At 40.7% G+C, this 16,408-nt stretch overlaps 1 protein-coding gene across 3 annotated transcripts; it reads left to right on the top strand.

Annotated features, from left to right (window-relative positions):
- Positions 1-1,160: 1,160 nt before the first annotated feature.
- On the top strand, positions 1,161-10,959 carry LOC311270317 (uncharacterized protein). Of its 3 annotated transcripts, none has more exons than XM_084375120.1 (15): positions 1,161-1,344; positions 4,338-4,420; positions 4,524-4,604; positions 5,045-5,101; positions 5,188-5,394; positions 5,524-5,637; positions 5,975-6,020; positions 6,184-6,419; positions 6,545-6,649; positions 6,863-6,956; positions 7,072-7,105; positions 7,300-7,377; positions 7,990-8,092; positions 8,199-8,320; positions 8,459-10,959. In XM_084375120.1, the coding sequence occupies exons 1-15, from the start codon at positions 1,287-1,289 to the stop codon at positions 8,592-8,594; spliced, it is 1,554 nt and encodes a 517-aa protein (XP_084231246.1). In that variant the 5' UTR covers positions 1,161-1,286; the 3' UTR covers positions 8,595-10,959. The 3 variants fall into 3 exon arrangements, with proteins under 3 accessions (XP_084231246.1, XP_084231248.1, XP_084231247.1); XM_084375122.1 differs by having other exon boundaries at positions 7,303-7,377; XM_084375121.1 differs by having other exon boundaries at positions 6,187-6,419.
- Positions 10,960-16,408: the final 5,449 nt, after the last annotated feature.

Genomic DNA, 16,408 nt, shown 5'->3' on the forward strand with positions numbered 1-16,408 from the left:
ATGAAAGTAATTAGCCTAAAACAGTGTCTTTAAAGGTACCATATGTAAGAATTTGCCACCAATCAAACTCTGTGGTTAGCTAGTTAGCTCAGTTAGCTGTGCAGCTAGCACTCCTACAGGGTGCTTGGAGCACCAGGGGAGTGTTAGTGTTAGTTAGTGTTATCGCTAGCACAAGAGCTTATTAGCAGGATCGGGCAGCGCTAGCTGGTTAGCATGTTAACTTCAATATCTCTGCAACACATTACGTTGAAGTCATAAGGTCAAAACTGTTTTTTTTTACATTCTATTGACAATTTATTTAATTTTTGAATGTTTTCCACTGAAAGTATTACATATCGCACCTTTAAGTATGTTAACATGTAAATGTGATCTACACTGCAAATGGCTGTAGCTGAGGAGGTACAGCGGGTTGTCCAGTAATCAGAACGTCGTATGTTCGAATCCTTGGCTACCCTGGCTGCATGTCGAGGCATTCCTTGAGCAAGATACTGAACCCTAGCGATGTGCTAGCGATGTAAACACCCCAAATTGTTCCTGATGAGCATGTTCGCACCTTGCATGGCAGCCTCTGCCATCGGTGTGTGAATGTGACAAATGTTGTAAAGTGCTTTGAGTGGTCAGTAGACTGGAAAAGCACTCATTTTATAACATAAGTTCAATGTAACAGGTCACATAATGTGTTTATTATGCAAGTATTATACACAAAAGTGAAGTAGTTATTAAGAGTTATTTAATTCATACACCTTGACTCAACATAATAGGACAGCTTTACATTGAATATGACCCTTTACATTGGACTTATGTCAGTATGAATTAGATGGAAAATGTACATGTAATTAAAATATTTAAAGTAGTAAAATTAAGTAAGAAGGAAAATAAATGAATTCAACTGGAGTGTACTTGTAATAATTGATCTAGTATCACAAGTAGTGTTTTAAGTAGGCCTTAATATCATATTAAGGCAATTAAATATACATCAGTGGAATCAATCACGGAAGGAAACCATTATTAATTAATTAGCTGCGATAAGAGGCATTCTTTGTTGGTACTCATCACTCACTGTGATAAGATCTGAACCTTTCAATAATCGATAATGGTGTCCTGTGCCTTTAAGACGCAGCTCAGGGTGGACCCAACGTCGCCGTTTGACGCTCAGGAAGTGGACTAAACCACCGAAGATTCCCGCAGATTCGTTATCGCTTGTCCCAATGTTACAAACGTGTGCTCTCTGACTTAAACCTTTTGTTTAAGTGCCTTTTGTTGGATGTCTGGGACGATAATGCTGGATGGTTGCGCTCATGAAATTCACCAGTGGCATATACAGGCTGTTGGGACTCGGGAGCGGTAAGAAACGTCCCCGTTTTCAAACTTTCTAAACTCAACCACAAGTTCAACTGGTTCCGTTAGTGACTACAAAACGCGTTTGACAATGAAACCGTGGATTAAATGTAACACGTTGGGCTTTTTAAACGATGTATTTGTGGCGGTATCTCCGCTGTTTGTCTGTGTCGTGAGGCTCTTAACTGTGTTCTTGGTTAAACAATGAAGGTTCCCCTCCTGCCAGTTCCACCCTTGCTTGCACCGCTTCCAAGTTCGCGCAGTCGGTGCCAAGAAGTTGTACTAACTCATCTAAAGCAGACTTTTACACCCATGAGGCCATTTATAACGTAACTTACAAGTCTGGGTGTGCTTTATATAGCGGGAGATGTTCGGTGTAGGTTAAAACTAACACAGAATAGGAGGAGTACATTCCCTGGTGCATGTTGGTATGATAACAATGCTTCAAAATACTGTAGGTGGCACAGCCCTGTATGGCCCCGACCATGCTCGGTGGTACAGTCAGAGCTATATGAGCAAAGTTATGTCTCTTTAAATATGTCATGTGCCCAAACTCGGTTCCTCTTTTGCTTCTCCACATATAGTTTCCTGTTAGAGCGGGTTTGTGTACTGGCTTGCTGTTAAAACCCTCATCAGAGGCGGATGAGCATCCCCACAATACAGCTTTTATTTTGAAAGATATTCTGCTGCTTTAAATGTGTCACTTTCAAAGGAGCGCACATCAGACTGGATAGTTTGTCTTTGTGTGTGTGTTTGTCATGTTTACTTTTTAAAAGCTCAGCTCAGTCCACAACACTTGTACCCTGCAGTCATGCACTTTGCAGGCACAAAGACTAATGATTCACTGAGCAGGTTTCTGTTTGAATGGTGTGCAAACACCCCCTGTCTTTAGTCACTTTCTAAAAATCACTTCACACCACTGACGCTTTTATGAAGTAGTGATTGTTTCAGCGATAAGGTGATGTGTCATTGTCTTTCTCTTCTCGCTCTACTGCCGAGTTGAGGAGCAGTAAAGAAAACTAGCAGTGAGGAGCTGATTTCCTGGTTAAAGCTCTCGTCCTTGATGATACACTGTTATTTTGCATTCCTGTGGAAAGAGCTCACCTTTCAACTCCACACCAATTTAAGCAGTCTCCTTGAACGGGAGAAACAGAGGCTCTTTTGTTGCTTTCGTCCACGTATCTTGTATCATTTATTTGTCGGGAGGGCATTCCATTATAAGTTAAGATTTAACAAAAAGCCTGATTCAGCTAATGGGATGGAGCAGTGGTTGTTTCTTGACATTTGAGTAGCGGGCCGGACACGGACAGCTGAAATTCCTTCCACTTTCTACAGTATGTCTGTTTGGAGAGAATTACTGTACCAAGGCAATGACACTTAAAGGGTAACGCCAACAATTTTATACATTAAAGTGTGTTTACAGGTATTGGGAAGTACTACTGCATGTGGAAAAGTACTACTGTACTGTGAAAAAAGTAATATAGTCTTTTGTGGTTCCAGAGGAAGCTGAAGGTAATCTGATAAATTGCCTCCAGTGATGTCACTCAGTCACTAAATTGCATTGTGGGTAAAGTAGGCATGGGCGTACTGATTTTGATCATTGGTTTTTAAACTGCCCATAATGAGCCCAACAGTGTTATAGAAGTGCAATGCAGACCAGGGAACTGCTTTTCAAAAGTGGTGCCCACATTACCCACAATGCAACGTAGCCACTGAGTAACATCACTGGAGGCAGTTTATCAGATTACATGCAGCTTCCTCTGGAGCCACAAAAGGCGTTATACTTTTTCCCACAAATGCAGGTGTACTCCTCAAGACCTGTAAACACACTTTAATAGAGTTACCCTTTAATTCAATAGGTCAGGAACTTTTCTTGCGTTCTCTAATCATATATTTTGTGAATTTCTCAGCACTGTGTAAAATGTTGGCCAGGGCCCCAGCACACTTCAGAATAAATGAGGAAGTCAAGTGGCTGCTTGTTGTCTTTTCCTACAAGAAATGCCATATGCAATACATAGAGCTTGCGTTAAGAGACCACAAACTGCACCAAGCAGCAGGAGAGTTGCAATCACTCCCATCAATGCCTCACGAGTCACAACATGAGTCACAGACCAAGTATGAATTTGTCACTGCTCTGGAGATCTTTGCTGAACACATGGAAATCTGACACCACATAGATTCCTGCATGGTCCGGTGTTTTGCTGCCTTTATGTCTTGCCATTTTCTTGCTGCTTTTGGGCCTAAATCAGCAACAGAGTTGTGGTTTGATCTGATCTATACTCCCCAGCACCCACACTTATCCCACATTCAGAGCAGTGGTTGTTGTCTATGACCCTTTTCAAGCTTGTTTCTCAGAAAAGATATCGTTTTCTCAAACAGCCGTGCCCGAGGCAGCTGTGTGTTGCATGTGGAAAAGTGAGAGTAAACATCTGTGTCTCAAGACCGAAAAGAACCCACTTGAATCAATCTCACTAAGCAGTTTCTGTCCTGTGTGCACTTTTGCTTCAAGTTGGGCTTTGCTGGCTCTTTTTTCTTTTAATAAGGAAGCATTACATCATTTTTCCTGTCTCCACCCAATGTCACTAAGAATTTTGGTGTCTGTAATCAAAGGTCGTAGTGGTTAGAGGTGAACGTTAACAAGGAAGGTGGAACATTTGTTTATTTGCAATCCAGACAGCCAGTGTTACAAAGATCATGGTCAGCTTGGCTCTTGATACGCACATGTGGCACTTATGCTTGTACAGAGAAACATTATTGTGAAACATCAGTTAATTAAGTAAATGTGGAACTTCTTGTACCTTTTTCTTGATCAGGGATGATGGAACATAATGTGCATGAATAACAACCAGCTGTGCAGACTTCTCCTGTACGCTGTATTATCCTAAGAACAAGAGCCACATTAAAACAACATATCTGGTGCACAATTGTTAACAAAAACTAAAGACAGAAACAATGTAATCAGGGTATAAAGGGCTGACATGCTGCATATCTTCCGACAGGCCCCCCTGTCCAGCAGCAGGAGGAGCAGATGGACTGTAGTGCCGCAAGCCTTGACCCAAGTGATGATGCCCCTTTGCCACAGGTAAACAAATCGTGTCAGACCGACAGGGCATTGTCAGGACCGCAAGGGTGAAGGTACAATGTGCGATGTTCAACTCTGTGTATGTGCGTGTGTGTTTGTTCAGGATGCATTAAATGGAGAGGAGGATTTGAGTGAGGAGGAGAAGGTCAGACGAAGGGCGGAGCGACGCAAAGCTAAGAGGAAGGTGAGCAAACAAATTCACAAACCCCTTTAAGATCTTACTCGATGCCCTTCTTAACAGTACATTTGTAACTTAAGTCGGCCTGTTAAGATGGGGTAGTTAGTAAATGAGTCTCCATGTTCAGCATGACGTTTAATGTCCGTGACAACTTCTGTAGTTTCTTTTAGCCACATGTAAAGTCTTAAAAATTCACAAGGTATTTACGGGCACATTTTATGCTGTACAATTAAACATGAAAATCTCTTAAACTTGTATAAACCACAGAACTTACTTCAGGCATCTAAATGAAAACCCATTCAATAAACCCTTCCGAGAGGAGGGAACCGGAAGTGCAAAAATGCTAACTTATTAGGAGTTTTAGGACTCATACCTGTGGCACTCTGCTATGAATGATGGGTAAAATCATGCATTTTCTGACGTGTCAAGTACTGCATCTGTTTCAGCGCCGTCGAAAACGCAAGAAGCAGGAGCAGGTTAAGCAAAATGAGAGCGCTGAACGGGTAAAAATCACATTATTCCCACTGTAAATTTACTGTGCATTTACCGTTACTGCAGATAACTGGATATATACTGTATATCTATTTAGGATGATGAAGACGAGGATGGAGGTGCAGAGTCTGAACTGGATGAGAGCGAGTCAGAAGCAGAAGTCGGCACTGAAGAGGAGAAAGAAGGAGTGCAGAAAGAGGAGGTGAATGGGGCAGCTGCCTCACAGAAGCAAGACGCCACTCCAGTGATGGCTCCTTCAGGAATCAAAGGACATCAGAAGACCCATGGCAGATCTACTGAAGAGGTAGGGCCACTACGCTAGTCTCTAGTTTAAGTCAATTAATCAGTTGGTGTAATATCTGTTTTAAATATATAACCCTGCAGCTTGTAGACTTGGATGACACATAATTGTCTGACTTTCTGTGTACCACAGGAGCCAGAGTGGGATGTGAGCAGTGCCTTCTTTGCTAATGCTGCTAGCCATATCAAACCCAAAGGATCGAGTCGCAAGTCCAAAGAAAACAAGGAGAATGAGTCGAAGAGAGAGGTGAATGAATTCTAATAGATAATCTAAGATGAGTAGCTCTCATAATAACTGTCCACAGCAGTTCCAAAGTCCAAATGTGTGGAAAAGTGGACTCTGGACCATAAAATCCTTTACAACAGTTGTTGAAACGTGTGTGTGCATGTGTGTGTTGACTGAGTATATCTCTGCTGTCATTTGTGTGTTGAATTAAGGCTTTATTGTTTGTTTTCCCAGCCGTAAATGCAGATTTGCATATTTTATGGTAATTGGAGTATTTCCTGTTCAGTGTTCAGAACCTGATGATCAAGTACATTTTCCCAGCTGTGAATATTGAACATGTTTTTTTTTTTTTTCACAGACAAATGGAACTGACACCATGACCAAGAAAAGTGCATCGCTGACAGGTGAAGAATGATTTCTGCATGCTTTTTAATATGATATTCATAGAAAAAGGAAATTATTGACTAAGTATACCTTTTGTACAAACGTGTCAGCATTGCAGCATTGCGGTCAGCCCTCGGGCTACCAGCTCACAAGATAATTATTTACAAGCATTTTTCTTTCTAGCAGAAAAAGGGATAAAACTGGTGCAGGAGGGGCAGTACGCACAAGCAGTCGCTATGTTTACAGAAGCCATCAAATGTGATCCAAAGGACAACAGGTTCTTTGGGAACCGTTCCTATTGCTATTACTGCTTGGAGCATTACCCTCAGGCCCTGGCAGACGCTGAACGCTCCATTCAGCTGGCTCCAGACTGGCCCAAAGGACACTTCCGCCAGGGCAGTGCTCTTATGGGCATGAAGGTAGGCACAGGCTACTGTGGTAATGGGATATAGCATGCAATCACAGAAGTACCTGCTGTATAACTTCTCATTCAGGCCTTTGTGATAGGATTAGCCTTTACTAACTATTTTTTTGTGTGCTGTAGCGTTACAGTGAGGCAGAGAAGGCTATGGAGCAGGTGCTGAAACTGGACAAGGACTGTGAGGAGGCTGTCAATGACCTCTTTAACTGCAAAGTGTTGCAGTTAATGGTAAAACATACTCACAATGTGGTGAGGTGAAGGGGTTTCCTGTAAAGCGTGGCAGCTGTGAATGAAAATAACCTCCTCTGAGTCTCCTCTGAACTTTCTATTTCTAGACACAACAGTTTACTATTAATCTAGTCATCTTGACTTGAAACCTAATCCTTTTGATTGTACTTTTATGGCTGATTATTCTTTTTTTTTTCTCTATTCTTTCTTCAGGAACTTGGTTTTGAAGAAGGGCAAAGTGTCATGCTGCTGGAGAAGTTTTCAACTGTGCAGGCTGTTCTGACAGCTTGTTCTGATGTTGCCAGGGGTAAGATCACATGTACATATTGTATTTTCATATTTTATTTTTTTAAAAAGAGCCTGCATTTCCAAGCCTTTCTTTTTAAATATATTCTATTGTTAAAGCTCTTTTTGTTTTGTAGCTGGGAGCCAAGATCCATCAGTTCTGCAACCAGGGTAAGCGACCATCAAAGTGAGGGGTCAGAGGGGTTTGAAGCTTCTTTTGTGGCTAAAATGAATGTTGTTCACCTTAGTTTATACATTTTATTCATAGTTTGTCACAACTTTATTGTTTTTTGGAGAAGTTGAAAAAAATGATCTATCTGAACTGTGATTTTATTGCTTTGTCACATTCTTTCTCTTTTCCTCAGAAGCCCTTGTCCATCTCTGTGGGTTGGAAATGTGACGACTGAGCTAACTGAGAAACACCTGTGGGACCTTTTCAAAATGTATGAACATAGTCCATCCAGTTTATGACTTACAGCAGGGCATATTGTGATGAGACTATGATGTATATTGTCTTAGATTTTAGATATCGTTAAATCATGATATGACAATCGTTGTCTTTGCCTGATTGTAAAGGCTCCATTTTCTAAACTTATCAGACTGTTCTTGTTCTAATTATATTGTCATTATATCCACATTACTGATAATTATTTATCAAAAATCAACGCGTTGTGTCATTGTATTTGATATTTAAGGACCAATAGTCAATATTATCGCAATATCAATATTGAGGTCTTTGGTCAAAAATATTGAGATAGTTGATCTCGTCAACCAGTGTTAGCATTCATAAAGTGCTTTTGGGGACTTTCAAAATACTGAGATTGTGTATTGCAATATAGCTTAAAAACATCACTTCATTATTTCAATGCCATATCACCCAGCCCTATTATGACTTTATATCAGTCTATACAAACAATTAACTATTCTTAATTCAGTTACTAGAAAGCCATTTCAGAAAACACTTGTGTTTGTACGTCTTTGAACAGAACATGTAATCTAATATTTAACCAAGGTAGTTGTTGACCTGCTGTGAAGTTGTTTGCCTTGTGTTGTAGGTACGGTGAGATAGAAAGTATCCGTGTGCTGCATGAGAGATTCTGTGCCTTTGTCAACTTCAAGAATGCAAGTATGGCTGCTCGTGCCATGGAGAAACTAAATGTGAGCACTTTTTTGTTGCCCTCTCAAAATCTTGTGTCCGTCTGTTTTTTTGTTTGTTTTTTTTTAACAAAATTGTGAATAATTACATGTACGCTTCCTCTTGCAGGGTTATTGTATTGAGAACACCCGTTTAGTGGTGCGATATCCAGACCGTCGCACTCAGAGGGTCCTTCCTTTCCCACTGAAGACCTGTCTCCCTGTCACACAGCAGGCAGGGGCAGCTGCTGGGTAAGAAGCACTTCAGCCTCACCTTAGAAACTCTGTAGGCCACTGAAATCATTAAATAGGACTGCAAATTAAAGTGCTTTTATACTTCATATGCTTCCTATGCATCTAACTGTGTCTGTCATCTTCCTCTCTGTCCAGACTGAGACGACGTGGCCCAGTAAATGGAGACGAGTGTTACTTCTGGAGAACCACCGGCTGCCATTTTGGGGACAAATGTCGCTACAAACACATTCCTGATCAGAAAGGCAAGGACAGGAAGCCCTGGCAGCCATGAATTTGGCCTAATCTCTGCCCCAGTGGTGTGCAGGAAACTGGGATGCACAGACTGCGCCAAAGGAGCCGGCACTTACTGGACCAGGTTCTCTGGGCTTAAAATACTTACTGTACTGAATGGACCAGAATAGTCAAAGGATCAGAGCCAGCAGGGATAATCACACATGTGCCACAGAAGACTGGGAGTATAAAGGTTTTTATTTTAATACAAGAACTACTGATCAGTTGTACAACATTAACCAGCAGGTTAACAAATTCACCTGGTGTAGTCTTTGTTTTGAATGAAAACCTTCATAATCACAGTGCTTCAAGGCAAATAGTGACCTATTCCTTCTTTAAAGGATGCGACCTAACCTCACAGGCCGACAACATAACAAGGAAGTGAAACTGCCTTGGCCTACTATTGAAAAAAGAAGTGATGTCGCTGCCATGTACAGCAGTAATGAAAGGACTCAGTATGGATGCGTCAGGCCAGGGCTCTTCAGTGAAAATCCTGGAGAGTTTCCTTCTACAGAAATTCCACCACAAAGCAGTGTTCCTCCCCATTTTTAAAGTTCACACAGTTGACCAGTACTTTATCTTGCAGTTTGTGAAGCTGATTTTTAGTTTGCAGTTTATTCTGGGGTCTCCATTTCTCATTTGTTATTCCTGTGCCCATATCGGCACACTTTCCACCAGACCAAAGACAGACATACTTGATATTTCAGTACCTCCTCTATGCAGACAAGGGTTTTCTTTTAGCCAATAAGCTACAGAGACCCAGGGAGGTGCCTTCATACTGTGCTTGTAGCCTTAGTTAAGATGATCACACGTGGGTAAATACACTTCAGATATTGCAAATTTGTCTGTATTAATGCATGGATTAGGTGTATGTCTCTTTATTCACCTATTGGCTATCCTTTTGTTGAAAGATCGAACACACACACTGCATGCCTGTTCAGCTGTTGGACAACTTCTGGAGGTCATTGTGCTTCATAAACATAATAGAAACACTTGATTTCATGCAATTCAGTAGAACACATATTACCTTTATGAAGGCTGCAGTGTTACATTTTTCGTGACACTGTGTCAGAGAGGTATTGTTTCAACTCTATGGCCATTTCGGGGCCATAGATGTTGGTTTTGTTGTATTGGATTGCATGAAATGTGCGCTGTGACGTCCAGTCAGTTCTGCAGACTTCTTCCTATTTTAGTGGACTTTGGTGCAAATGAATAGCCTTCCTTTAACTCATCATTACAATATGAAAAATGCTTTCCAGGTACATTTGCATAGTAAACATCACAGTGCTTTATGTCTATGCAAAAGTCATGTGCCGACTTGATTGTCAGTTCTGTGTCAGAACTCCACACACCTCCCACCTCTGGTGTAGGTAGTCTGTTTTGTAGGGTGTTGTCTATGACAAACATGGTGACGTCATAGATAAAGTAGTTCATACTCCAGGACAGTGCCTTATAAGAATTCATGCTTGGTCATGTGCACACACACATTCATGATCATGTGTGTAGTCAAACAGCTATTGAACTTTGAAAGCAGTGTTTTTGACCTTAGGGAGGTCTCCAATTCAGTATTTCAGTGAACCAAAGAATGCTTCATCTGACGGCTCTGCACTGAAAACAGCTTTGTTTGTTTCAACACTAGACAGTGCATTAAAACCCCATTGGCTTGTGTCTGTATCATCATAACACTTGGTTTCAGACCACACTACGTTCACTTGTAAACTATGCACAGCATAGTGAGAGTATTTATTTTCCTATTTATACCTACGTTTTTTTTTCTATTTCTTTTTTTACACCATACTTTGGGAGATGAGTACAGCTTTGAATTCTTTCACTCACTTTATGGTAGGTTATGTCCCTTCTCCTGTTTGTCTCTCGCTTCAAGAGACCTGCATTATTAAGAATCATTAGTGCCAACACTGTCACATGCTGTCACTTCTACTTCTCTTGTATTACTTTCTGTCTTGTGGCTCAAACTTGTGAAAAAGGAACAGGACACCAAACATTACAACTGCACTTGTCGATTTAACAAACTTACTTATTTGACTGGTGTCGTTAGAGATGGTTGAAAAGTGCATTTAATTTACAGATTAATAAAATGTTGGATGTTTCGATAGCATATTCAATTTCGTCATGAGGATATTTCTAAATTACACAATTGTAAGATTTCCCTGAGTTAAATTTTATCTATTTGGTATGTTTTTATTCTTTTGTGTTTCAAACTATTTCAGGAAAACGGATTTTTAATGATGATGTACACATTGATTACCAGAGCACTGCAATCCTGTTAATCTTCCAATTATTTTGTATTATCGTTACTGCACTGCAAGAGTCTTTTATATTTAATAAATGTATTTGAACCACCTATACCACGCAGGTCTGAGTCTCTACTTGTTGTAGATGTGAATTTTCTGACAGTGATGTGCGGTTTTCCCGCCTGCCACAGGGAGGCAGTGTTGTACATGAAAGGTTTCGCACTGAAATATGTCCCCAACTTAACCAGCCTATGCAATGCCTATACATTCATCCTTTTTGATCTCCAGGAGCCAAGATGTTGCTCTAAGTCATTCCTGATGCTCAAAACCCTGAAGAAGTAAATCAAAGCAGACCAGACTGGTGTGGGGGGACTAAAGTAACCCTATCATCACTCGTAAGAGACACTTGTGCGGCCAGCATGAAAGAAGCATTAGGGAATCTGAAACCACGCAGACCAGTGGGAGATGGAGATGTGACTAACAGGGCTGAGAACGTGTGGGAAAAGCAACCATTATGCCACAAATGACGTTTTGAATAAAGAGGAACTGAAGCCTGAAGCCACCTGCCAGTGCGTACATACTCAAGATGCTGCAATAATTAAAGGAGCACTCTACAGATTTTACACATGAAGTTCTGTGCACTTATCAAAATGAGCAGAAAGCCTGTGTTACAAACAGGAGGTGTGGGATTTGGAAGAAAAGGGCATTTACAAAATAGGAAGGGGTGGTCCAGTAACAGATGTTTTAGGATTAAAATCATGATTTCTTGGTCCCTGACGCTTTGTTTTTTTTTTTTTTTTTTCTTAAATCCCCAAACTATGTGAAACTACATTACTGAACTGGTGTAGAAATTGCATGCATGGATTTATAGTTGATTGATTTTAGGCTGAAAATAGGATTTTCAAGGATGTCAGATTGGTATGTGAAGGTATTAACGGTAGTGGAAAGTACATTTACTCAAATACTGTACATAAGTACACCCTAACCCAATTTTGAGGTTCTTGTACTTCATTAAGTAGCCTATGCCCCAATTGTGGCTACTTTATACTTCCAGTCCTTTAAATGTAAAGGAAGGGAAGTATCTTACTATTAACTTTACCATAGGCATTGAACTGCAAAAGTGACTTTGATTGAACAGGCAGAACACAGGATCAACTCATTGAATACGACACACTGTTACAGATTAAAGGCACCACATACACTCAGTTGTTTTCAGTTATGACGCTAATTGGTCCTGAAAAATCTTTTTTTTCTATCTTGTTGATCGTGATAACAACGAGGTACAAAATCAGAACAAAAGATTTAAAAACATTGATATCTTTCAGGACCTTAAAGGTTCAATTTTTAAGACAGCTGATCGTTGAGTCTTATTCCCAGGTTGTCAAATAGTGACATTTTGGGTCAGTTGCCAGCCCGACCTAACAACCCGCAGTGTCAGTATGTGATGACCTGGGAATCAAAAAGCAACTGTCTGAATCACTTTTTGCACCTTTTAAAGGCTCCATTATTTAAGAATATGAGAGATATTTGCATAGTGAGTACTTTTGATACTCACAGTACATTTTGCTGGTGACACATATGTATTTGAATGGAACTTTCACTTGTAACAGAGTATTTTTACACTGTAGAATTGTACTTTCACTTATGTAAAATATCAAAGTGTTTCTTCTACCACTGGATATTCACTGCTGACACTAAATTTGTGCCTTTAATTGAAATATTCTTTAACTTTATTGTCCAATTTAAGCCCACCTTGCGGTTAAGGCGAAGATGGCCTCTGATGTAAGATCTAATGATGTCAACTTTTATGAACAGCTCTCTCCACTCTCAGCCCTGTAACCTGTGCAGCCTCTCCTCTATACAGTACATGCCTACATGCTCCTATAGCCAGTACGAAAGTAAAAGCGTTATGAAAGCCTGGAGAGACGGCAGTGGGGGTGAGTGTGAGGAGGTGCTGTCGTTTCAAAAGGCACTTGTTTATTGTTGGAGAGCATGTATTTATTTCATGCCTCCACAGATTGTGGGTAAGGGCAGAGCCGGCTCGGTCGGCGTAATTAGAGAGGTGGAGAGAGAGAGGGAGCTCTGCCACAGAGGGCTGCTTCGCTCACATACTCTTAGCCCCGTGAGCCCTCTGAGACCTTGTAACACACTCTCACTAACACACACACACCCACTGAGCTTTTAAATATTGGCACACACTCAGCGACACCTGTCTAGGCTAGTTTAATTTGTCTGATATGCAAGAGCGCATCGCAGGTTATAATGGAAGGATGTCGCACAAAGAAATTATAGCTATATTTTTAAACCCCCTTCACCTTTTTTTTTTCTCGTTCATTCCTCTCCCTGTCGGCCTTGGAGATCCCTCTGATTTGGCCCCGCTAATAGGGGGTCTGCTCTTCCTGTTCGGGTTTACCAGTCAGGGAGGGACCACCATCCTGCCACCCAGTCGCACCATCGCTGGCACACACAAACATCTCAATTACAGCTTCAAAGTTTACATGTGCGCACACAAATACACACAGTATGTAACGTATGATTTTTTTTTTCTTTCACCGTCTGAACTCTGCATACAGGGTAAGTGTTTTTACGGTCGTGGTTGATGTTTCAGTTCCTAGCTCCCCTGTCACAATTGTAATTTTTCATGCCTATGAATAAACCTCGCTGCCTCGAAAAGGTGCCCACTGAGGTTTACTCGAAAAACTGAAATACAGTTCATCAACACACCGAGGCCAAAAATGTCCCGTGTTGCTAAATTTGTTTCGAATCCTCTGGAAATGACTCGAAAAATAAATAAACAACTTTCAAACATGTAGAGAGGCCTCAGTAAGTCGGATCAGGACTGAGAACTGAAGTGACCCCGGCTAGGAAGCACTAAAGGAGGACGTTTTTCTTATTTTTTTATCTGGTTCTACGCTGATTAAATCTTTACACCATGATGACAGGTTACACTATAGTAACACTCCTGGGCAGGGGAGGTATGGTATATTCTCATCAGTCACGTTCACCATGGCTACGGTGAGGCTGGGCCAATTTTAGAGTTGGTGGTTTGCGGCCATCTCAACAAGGAAATATCTACCCTGTGGTATAGGGAGCTTCTTTAAGACACTTGAAACTTGATGTTTGAGACTATTCTGGAAGTACAGTCCTTCCTGTTGGTCACATTTACACACGTTCAATCCCAAGCTTGTGTAAGGCTCTGAGCGTCGAGTTGTGTAAAGCACCTTCAGCCTATCAGAGAAGAGAGGTGTATAGAGGCCGAATTAGAGAGAAACACTCGATTTAAAAAGGATTTCACAATGTATGACGAACAGTTCTGGGAAGATACTAAAGATCCCATCTCGAAATTGAGTCTTGTGGTTGCTGGAAAATAATTCCTCAAACGTTCACTGTCAGTTTCATATATCTTGAATCAGACTGCCTCATTCATCTGACAGCTCATTCAGTAATGCTTAAAACGTATTTATCTACAATTATATGAATGCCAACTCAGTTAGAATGACTTCAGTGGAGGGAACCCACCACTTTGAATTTTTTTTAATTTCATTTTATAGGAACAGCTGTTGGAGCATCATTTAGACAATTAGGTTGCAATCTAATAAACCAGCTTTACATTAAGCATTTAATTTAAGTCAACACTCTTAAATGGGAGAAAGATGCCTTCAGGGAAAGAGAGCACAGGAGGAGGGAGGGAGGGAAGGAGGGAGGGAGGCAGGGATATAGGGAGAAGGAGGGAAGAAGGGAGGATTGACTAAAGGAGAGCATTTAGTAGTCATACTCCTTCACTCAGTCACTCTCCCCTAGCCAGTGACGTCCACCACTGCAAACATTCGCTGCCTGCCAGGTGAGTGAACTTTCACCTTCTCCTCTGACATTTTTCAGAGTAAATTATTTTATTTTCACTTGATTTCTTAAAAGTTATTTATTATTTAAAGTAGTTATTCATCTGGGTGCATGTGTAACAGGTGTTTTAAGGGTTGAGATGCTTTTGTCCTCTCTGGAGTCTTAATTTAATTAGATTAATTATAAGAGAAAAATAGTTAGCTATAGTGCCACGAAAGTTCTAACATTTAGAGAGAAAAAAATGTATTTAAATGTTGTTCTCACACTGAATTAAGCAGTAACAGGTATACAGAATAAGGCGTTCTCACTATGATTTACTGAGGCGAGTCTCTATTTGCTTGTTGCTGGTTTGTTCCTTTGTAATTTCACCATCACAGCTGACAAACAGATTTTTTGTATTCTGTGTTGTGCTGTCATGTGGCCTGCAATGATTTAATGTTTCAGTGTCTGTCTCCCACACTGCCTCCTTGTTTGCCTGTGTCACTTGTTAACCTCCAGTTTAAAACGTGCCTCGTGTTCGTGTCTGGTTAGTTGCCCTCGGGGAATGTTAATTCACGTGAATTGAAATACGAAAGAGGGCTGGTGGGTGTATCTCTAATTATACGCCAGTGTTTGACATGAGTGAGAAGCATTCATTTTATGCGTTTAGGCTTCCATTGATGCTGCAGCAGTGATTAAGATCAAATGTGGGACTATAAAACAAGTTTTATTTCTGTGACTGGGAAACAGATAAACTGCCACTGCACTGGCTACTGTCTCAGTCAGTACACTGTCCATCGCTGATAACAGATGAGTGCAGACCAGTGGCTTTACTCTGCCATGACGACCTGAACCACTTTGTCCAGAGGATGTCACCGTTGGTCTGTTTAACATTTAGGCCTCTATCTCTGGATCTCTGCTGCCTGGCTGTTTGACTGAAATTAATCAGTCTTGATGCAAAGTAGTTTAAAGGGGCTCTATGTAGTTTTGGAGAAGACATTCAAATGCATAATTTCAATATTTGTAATATTAATGATGTAATAATACAAACTCAGAAATGTGTATCGTTTCCATAACTGAATGAACAGGCTGTTAAAAAAAACAGGTAAATAAGGTCCCCAGAACACAGGGTCCGCCACATATAAACAGTATGGAATTGTGCTGTCCTTTATGTTCCGCTTGTCTATTCAGTTTATTCAGTCATGAATAAACAGTCATGTTTTTTAAATATGCTTAGGCATAAAGAAAAGAAAATCAGTCAATATAGACCTAGGTGCTGTATCGTAGGCAACTGGACATGTTTCAGTTTCTTGAAGACGTTTCACCTCTCATCCAAGAGGCTTCTTCAGTTCTGACTAACTGGAGGGGAGTTAGTAGTCAGAACTGAAGAAGCCTCTTGGATGAGAGGTGAAACGTCTTCAAGAAACTGAAACAAGTCCAGTTGCCTATGATACAGCACCTAGATTTACCATGACCTGGATGACTGAGAACCTTCAACATCAATATAGATCTTTCTCTTCTCATTCCCAAAACTACATAGTGCACCTTTAACTCTCAGGGTGTAGCCTATCTAAAGAGTGATGAGAGGTGTCTCCCATTAAGAGGAAATCAGCTGTGGCTCTAAACTGGCCGCTTCATTGACAAGATAGTTGACTAGTATATTTAATATAAATTAATAATAATAATAAAAAAGGTGCAACATCGTCTAATTCAACAAAACTGAATCATCTGACCCTCTACCTGC

Source organism: Pagrus pagrus (assembly GCF_965226575.1).
Source record: "Pagrus pagrus genome assembly, chromosome: 15".
NCBI lineage: Eukaryota > Metazoa > Chordata > Actinopteri > Spariformes > Sparidae > Pagrus > Pagrus pagrus.